Raw genomic sequence first — 7,961 nt, forward strand, 5'->3', positions numbered from 1 at the left:
CGAGGAATGTCATTAGTCGGTAACCGTAGGACTACGCAGGAAGGCTTGAGGTTCGAGAGTGAAGTAACTCAGGAAATGATGTACGCTGTCAGCCAGTTAGGTACTAAGTCATTCGGTGTTGGCACGGTTGCTAGAAGGAACTATTCGATGTTTGAATTAATTTTATTCGATACTGATCAAAATATATAAAAAATGTTTCAAAAGTCATTTGGCCAATGAAACGGAGTAAAGTGAAAATGAATTTAGTGAAAAGGAACGTATCAAAACAAAAGAGCCAACTGGTTACCCAAGAAGTACGATTTTCCGTTGTTTGTAGGGTAAATGGTATGGTATCGTTCAAATAAGCGGGGTTGCATGGTATATGATTAAAGAGCAGATTTTGAAATGCCGTAAAACGGGGTAACATTGTGCAGTGAGATAAGTGATCCTTCAAATATTACGTAACGCAACATCGTTCTTCCATCATGTTTCGGTTCATACTTAAAAAAAATAAAATGTTCCATGCGTAATAAGTTAAAATCAATATTTTTCGTTGAAATATGTTCAATGCACGAATGGTGCTTGTTTTTCTTATCTATATTAACTCAAGCAAATTTTTTTTTTTGCGAAACTTAAGCTTTTGTGATGCGTAAATTAACATTTTTAAAATTTTTCAGAACAGTGTTTTTTTTAAAGACGCGGACACCATCTTCAGCCATTTAGCTGCATAGACTGTAACTTAACACTAGTCAACGGACAAGCATGCTCCAATGGCACATCCGAGAAACATTCGTTACGAAAAGTTTCTATTGCTGACGCGGGAATCGAAACCACACCCCATGCCACTATGCGATCACTGCCTGGCGACATTAACCGCACGGCCACGAAGCTAACAAGGAATTTTTCGAAGAGGTGGAGTTTGTCCGCGGTGCTTCTCAAGGATATCAATAGGGATGACGGAAACCATAGTCTGACGCCATTTTGGAATCCAAGATAGTGTCTTCCGATTTGTGAAATTCACTTTATACGCATGCAATATGCAATATTTGTAAAGATCACTCGAAACCTAACCAAAATGGGATTTTCATAACGTGATCGATGAGTAGAAGACGTATTATAAATACCCGTATTGCATGGGTTTAATGTGATTTCCACAAGCCGAATCTTGGATTTCATAATAGCGGCAATCATCGACTTCCGGCACATTCTCATCGGTTCCATCTCGTAACACGACATCCAAAAATTACGTAACCCTCTAGGGGAGGGGGGAGTAGGCTCAAACGTTAGCGCTTGTACAAAAAATTTGAAATTTTTCTTAAGTGAAAATTTGGTGTGATATTGCTCATTCAGTTTTATATGTTTGTATGTTGAATGCATTAAGATACAAAGATGATCGTTATGTAAGCAGAACATGATATTTTTAGGTACTCCGAAGTTATTCTCCGCTGCTCGGGCTATAACGTTTTCGAAATGATTGATTGGTCTTCTCAACTGCACCATGCTTTACTCAAAGCAGTCAATTACTCCATTTATCAATCATCCAAAATAAGATAATCCGATGATTTACAGGCACAAAATGATAAGGCACCCACCGCTTTTGGATGATTAGAATTGCCGAGTTAACATCAGTGAAGCTTTAAATATGGATCTAAGCAGAGTTGTCACATGTGTTCTTCTGTCAATACTTGCCGCGAATCTTTCCCGGGCAGATGACTTCGTATGCCCCACCGATGATGAGATCCTGGCTTATCCGAACCCGGAATCTTGCAAAAAGTACTATCGTTGCACGTTTGGCGTTCTCGAGGAACTGACCTGCCCGTACACGTTGTACTTTGACGCCATCAGCCGCGGTTGCACTTTTGCCGCCACTGCCCGATGCGTCGAAGGTACTGAAGTGGAGAAATGGGATCGACCGATTTGTGCCGATGATGGACAAGACGTTAAGTTGGTTCCCCATCAGTCGATCTGCGCCAAATATTATCTCTGTTTGGGAACAAATGCAGTGGAGAAACACTGTGAGGACGGATTGCTCTTCGATGAAGTTTTACGGCAGTGTACTTTGAAGGCACGAGCCCGGTGTCATGTAGATCCTTGGTGTCCGGAATACGATCAACTGCAGGATATCAAGTTCTTCAACGATCCGGAAGACTGTTCTAGGTGACATTGTTTATTGAAAAGAGAGAAAGGAATCCAGCTGAGTGATAATGAATATATTTTCAGATATGCTGTGTGCTACAATCGGCAGCTGCATCACCAATACTGTGCTGAAGGACTTTTCTTCAGTGTTGAAAAACAAGAGTGCACCAAACCGGAATTGTCCGATTGCAAAGTTCGCGATGTCGAGTGCGGCTGGATCACATTGATTCCACATCCAAATAAATGCACTAACTATTACGATTGTTCCAACGGGTACCCTGCCTTGCGTGCATGTGTAGATGGATTTTATTTCGATGATGAAGTGAGGACTTGTCTTCCAAACAATGGACAGTGCGTACCTCATGAAGGTAGCACTACTACGATCGAGACTACTCTCGCGGATGGAACAACTGCAACGAGTAGTGTCGTGAGTTCAACAACTGTGGCAACAACGACTCCAGAAAACGGTGATGGTAAAGTTGGTAGGTTGACCAGTGATTTTTACATGATCATGTCTTTGACAGTAATCATTATTTTGAATTTGTAGATTTCAGAAATGTCGATGCTTGATCGAGGGAAATGTGAATAAACACTGAAAAGAACATGAATAAATTGTTTTTACGAAACAGGATTCTTAATAATCACATAAAAGTTAAAATCTAATATATTTTCGTCTATTTAATTGATGTTTACTGTTTTATGTTGCAAAACACTTTCGGCAGGTAGTGTATATTATGCATATTAATAATTTTTGGTGATTTGAGTCGGCTTAAATGTGTGCAAGTTTAGTTAGTTCCAATAGTTCCTTGGAATTTCGTTTTATGATTCTTCATGCACAAAAGTTTTGTTTTTACAATTTCTAAGAAGAACACAATGAAACACAGGTCTTAGGATCTACTAAAGTTAGCAGCTGTTTGATTTTGGATTTTAACTAAAAAATTTCATACATGTAAAGAAAGTATTATAAATAATCCTACGGACGATATAGATCATTGAATTCTTTTATGAAATTCAATACATAGAACAAGAGTAGCAAATAACACTGCGGAACACGTTTTTGTCTTGAGCACCAAAATACCGCTATTTACTAATTTAAGGGTTGCTGAGTCCATTGCCGTTTTCAGAAATATCATGGCACGTCCAGTTTTCGAGGTATTGACTGTTAAATATGCAAAATCTGACTGTTTCAGCCAACTTGCATGCAAGTTTGCCAGCTTGAACGGCAATTTATTCGCTTAATTTGTCACAGAATTCAAGCTTCATGTATTAAACAATCGTTATCAACAAAGTTCATAATATTTTCGATGGAAAAATGTTATTTTTCGGTCGTTAAGAAAGGTATTGTATTCTGCCATATAAGAGAAACGAAGAATTTTATATGAAGACTACAAGCATGTTGGAAAAAATCTAAATTTTAAACAAAATTTTATCATGAAATTTCTACTAAATTGTGGTTAAATTGAAAGTTCAAGTTTTATTTAGCATGTTTAATAGAGTATATCCAAAAAAAGTTTGATAAATCATTCTTTAAATTCCATGGATACATCAATAAAACCAGTGTTTTATGCAACTTTGGCGACGTGTAACTAAAAATTGTGACGTGCTGGAACATTTCTGAGAACGGCATCAGATTCAGTGACCCAAAATTACTGGAGATACATAATTTGATCCTTGAGACACGCAAAAATGTCAAAAATGTTACGCAGTGTAATCAATTGATTAAATTAATTATGAAATAGATTCTTACCGTGCATAAAACTTATTGAACAACTGTGTTAAGGTGAAGATGAATCGAAGCCAAACCTAACATTTTCAAGAGCACAAATCTAGTGAACCAAATGTCCGTTTAAGCTAAAAGGTTGATCGATTGATTTTATCTCAAACGAATGTTCGGTTGTCCAGATTTGTGCTCTTGAAATTTTGAGGTTTGGCTTCAATTCATCTTCACCTTAAGTTGTACGGTTGTTTCAGGTTCTTCAAGAACTTGATTGAATATAGGCTTCAAGCTCTATGAGCGTAATCAGTAGTCTGTATATTGTTCAGATTTCACCATTAAAAAAATGTATCGAAAGTCCGTGTAATTTCGCGAAAGCCTACGCTGGTTCACAAAAATTTGGGGGGGTATCCAGTAGTCTGCAAAGATCCGCAAAGGAAAATTACCACTGGATTCAATCCATCCAGACTTAAATCTGAGTCTACTGTTAAACGCATCCTCCTAGCCACGCTACTGTTTGGAAGTATTAGAAATTTTCCATTTGTGCAAGTATAAATAAAAAATATCCAAACTTTTTTCCAATCTACTACAGATGACTCGCAGGCTTCGTTCTTTGGCAGAGAAGCCTGTATTATCCGCAAACTAAGGTTTTTGACATCTAAGGTTTTTGATATCTCAGGTAAGTACCTAGTCGTGTTTGGCCTTGCTTAGTGCATACTAGTATGCACTTTATTTTTGACGCATTCATCACTAGTTCAACTTTTCGAGCTAATCGTGTCATTTGAGTTTACAGGTCTGCTACCTTTACAAATGTTCGGGGGATAATGTCCACATCAACCGCAAAGCAAACAAATTGACTGGGTCTGTTGAACATTCTTCTTCAACTACTACAGTCGGCTCTTCGCATAATTCCTGATGAACGTTATAAACGAAAGTTCAACACCTTGTCCTAGTTATTGGAGGTATTCCAATCGAATTAGAGAGTGTTCGCTAAGAATCGTTGTTCTGATCAATTTATTTACTTCTTGAAAGCTAAAGTTTGCATTTGTTGCTGGTAGTACAGCTCGTGGGATGTTTTTCTAAAAAAATCAGCTAAAATGAGAATCTACAGTATTGAACAGCAAGAAGTGGTATTGAATATTTTAATACAAAATAGTCAAATTCCGGGTCTTCAGGATCTTGGCTTCTAGTAATCTGATTAACTTGAAATTTTCACCGAAGATCAGATGCAATCGGAATTTCACTAGGCAGAAAAAATACAATATGTATTTCAAACACAAGCTTTTCAGTTATCTAGAATCACTCAATTTGCGAAAATTTCAACAAAAAAAGTTATTCTACAGTCACGTTTGTCTTATCAAATTGATCATTTTAACAGAAGGGTATACTGTGCTTTGAAAAACCGATTTAAAATTATCACCTGTTAAAAAATACCATTTTCGTTAAAATTGGAAACATTTGATATCTCGATAGTCTGTAAATGAAAAGCTGTGAATTTCCTATGAGTAAATTTCAAGTAATTTCCAAGCTTCGATGAAATTTTCAAAAAGATAACTTTGAGCACACCTTGGAAGTAGGGTTACAATAAACGTGGGGGATGCTTTCGAAGTTGTAGGTGAGTTCGTCTACCCTGATGGCTGATAACAACGTTAGACGATAAATACCAAACCGCATCATCTAAGAAATTCGTAGGCGTACATCAAGACAGATTGCCAAATACATAATGTAAAAATGCCTAAAAGACCGGTGTCCTCCCTGCTTGCATAGATAACCATGGGATCATGAAAGGCGACTACGTACGGTGGTTGACGATAGCTGTCTGGAGGGGGGACTCTGAAGAATGGAGAGTATAAACAACATCGGGGAAGGCGTGGCAAATCCGTTTGCCAGAAGTGGGTTGGAAAGATCACCAGTGCTTCAAACCCAACAAGCGCGTCAGCAGCACGAGGGCGAGCAGGAGCAAATTAACGTGCAGCAACAGCAGCAGTATATGTAGTATGTGGTCGAGAGTACCAAAACTACCGAAGGTAGTTACAACGACGTAACTTGTGGAGGAACTGCACGAGTATGTCGACAAAAGAAGCAATGTGCACAAAGACATCAAACAGTTGGTGACGAAGATCCAAGGAGCCCTTGGAGCGGCCGTCAAAGAACGGAAAACCCTGGAGGCGCAGGCTGATACAGCCGAAAAAGAGCTTGCGGTGACCAAGTTCAAGCAGTATAGCAAAAAGTGGAAACGAGTACTGTAACGGGGGAAGCCCCAGAGTCGAACAAAAATGTCAGTAGCGCCAAAATGGGGCAAGAGCGTCACCAGAAGATGTTAGACCAGGTGGCCTGAAAAAGCACAAGGACATCCCCGTTACTGGGGTATATCCAACAAACGAGGAAGCTACTAAGGAAAACAGCCAAACTCCGTGGCAAGTGGTCGGAAAGAAAAAAGAGAAGGCGAGTAAAAAGAACCCATCCGAAAATCGTGTGTTCATTAAGGGCTCATTCTTAAAGCAAGTGACGATTCGTACATGGAGGTTTTGCGTGCTATGCGGTCGATTCCAGATCTCAAAGAGCTAGGAGAAGACGTTCAAAAGGTCAGACGTATCCTGAATGGTGAGTTGATCGTCGAGTTGAGAAAGGAGTCAATGGCAAGCAGCTCTTTCTATAAAGAACTAGCCGGAAAAGCCATGGGGCATAAGGTGGAAATAAGAGCTGTGTGTCCGGAAGCGACTCTCAAATGTAAAAATATGGACGAGATTTCAACGGAGGAAGATCTGAGGTTAGCTATGCGGCAGCAGTGCGTTCCAATGACAATTCGCATGAGAAAAGGCCCCAGTGGGATGCAAGTAGCCTCGGTCAGGCTGCCTGTTGACGCAGCGCAAAAGGCCCTCAAAACCGGCAAGATCAAAGTAGGGGTATGGTTATAATGCATGCTTCTGCAATGGGCCAGACAGAAGCAAACTGTGTAGAAGGTGTGGAGAAGAAGGCTATAAGGCGCTAGACCGTCAGAAAACACCGAAATGTCTGATCTGTATACGAATAACTGACGCTGAAGAAGACTGTAAGTGGTAGTCGAAATACACGTATCTGTCAAAGATAAGCATTTAAGAGCGGAATTAGAAGGTACAAGGTACTCCATCCACTTTTAAGTTTCTCTTTTGAGATTCTACTCAGAGGATTCGAATACATTAATAAGTGTCTGATCTGTGCCAACAACGGGGACAACAAACACGTCGCAGGAGGCCCAAGATGTCTGACCTTTAAACAAGCGTCTGCAAACATGTCACAGTGAGGATAGCGCAAATAAACTTGAACCACTGTGAGGTTGCTGCACCATCAACTTTGGCGATTACGAAGCCTATTTATGCGCATTCCACCACTTCCTGAAAGGGGTATCTTCCAACCGTCCAAATTGCCGCGGCTTTACTTATATCTGCTACCCAATTCCCATCTCTAGGTGGGATTTGGTATGGCTCAGAGATGATAGCTACGTCACACTTTATTTCCGCTACGGACTGCCCCAGCGGCAATCGATGTGACCATCTGCTCGGAGAGTCTGGCTCGGAAGTTCACCTGGCGAACGCTATCAAATTCACACAACAGCGACCACTTTCCGATAACGATTTCCATGCCTGGGTGGTCAAACCAGCAAACAACGCGTCGAAAATGGCTCTACGACCAAGCTGATTGGGAGTTATATGAACGAATCACAACGGAAACTATCCGTCCAGAGATCGAGTGGGACGTTATAAGCTTCACTGAAAAAATTATCGCAGCCGCGACTAAGTCCATCCCGCGTACCAGTGGACGAATCGGACCTAAAGCGGTTCCATGGTGGTGCCCCGAAGCGAAGGTTGCAATTCGCCGGCGACGAAAGTGTCTCCGGTCTCTCCGACGTCTACAGCAGATCAACCCAGACCAACCAGAAGCGTTAGCAAGATTCCAAGCAGCAAAGGCAGAGGCGCGCAAGACGATCAAAGAAGCTAAGGAACGATCGTGGGAAAATTTCGTCAGTAAAATCTCGCCGAACAGCACGACGACCGAACTGTGGCGTACGTGGGAATCGGGCAAACGGATTCACGGACAACTCCGAAGAAGTAGCAGGAGAACTGGCGAAATACTACGGCGAAAGATCGGCGTT

The 7,961-nt window shown here is 40.7% G+C and overlaps 1 protein-coding gene across 1 annotated transcript; it reads left to right on the forward strand.

Annotated features, from left to right (window-relative positions):
• Positions 1-1,594: 1,594 nt before the first annotated feature.
• LOC5574694 (peritrophin-48) lies at positions 1,595-2,756 on the forward strand. Its single transcript, XM_001661543.2, has 3 exons — positions 1,595-2,136; positions 2,200-2,597; positions 2,663-2,756. Exons 1-3 carry the CDS (start codon positions 1,622-1,624, stop codon positions 2,683-2,685), a joined length of 936 nt encoding a protein of 311 aa, XP_001661593.2. The 5' UTR covers positions 1,595-1,621; the 3' UTR covers positions 2,686-2,756.
• Positions 2,757-7,961: the final 5,205 nt, after the last annotated feature.

This window comes from Aedes aegypti, chromosome 3, assembly GCF_002204515.2.
Source record: "Aedes aegypti strain LVP_AGWG chromosome 3, AaegL5.0 Primary Assembly, whole genome shotgun sequence".
In the NCBI taxonomy this organism is placed as follows: domain Eukaryota; kingdom Metazoa; phylum Arthropoda; class Insecta; order Diptera; family Culicidae; genus Aedes; species Aedes aegypti.

What these genes read in the sequence shown, in the direction of transcription:
- LOC5574694 (XM_001661543.2), top strand. Translation starts at nt 1,622, where the DNA reads ATGGATCTAAGCAGAGTTGTCACATGTGTTCTTCTGTCAATACTTGCC. An exon ending in GATCCGGAAGACTGTTCTAG is followed by an intron (nt 2,137 to 2,199) that starts GTGACATTGTTT and finishes ATATATTTTCAG; the next exon opens with ATATGCTGTGTGCTACAATC. An exon ending in AAACGGTGATGGTAAAGTTG is followed by an intron (nt 2,598 to 2,662) that starts GTAGGTTGACCA and finishes TTGAATTTGTAG; the next exon opens with ATTTCAGAAATGTCGATGCT.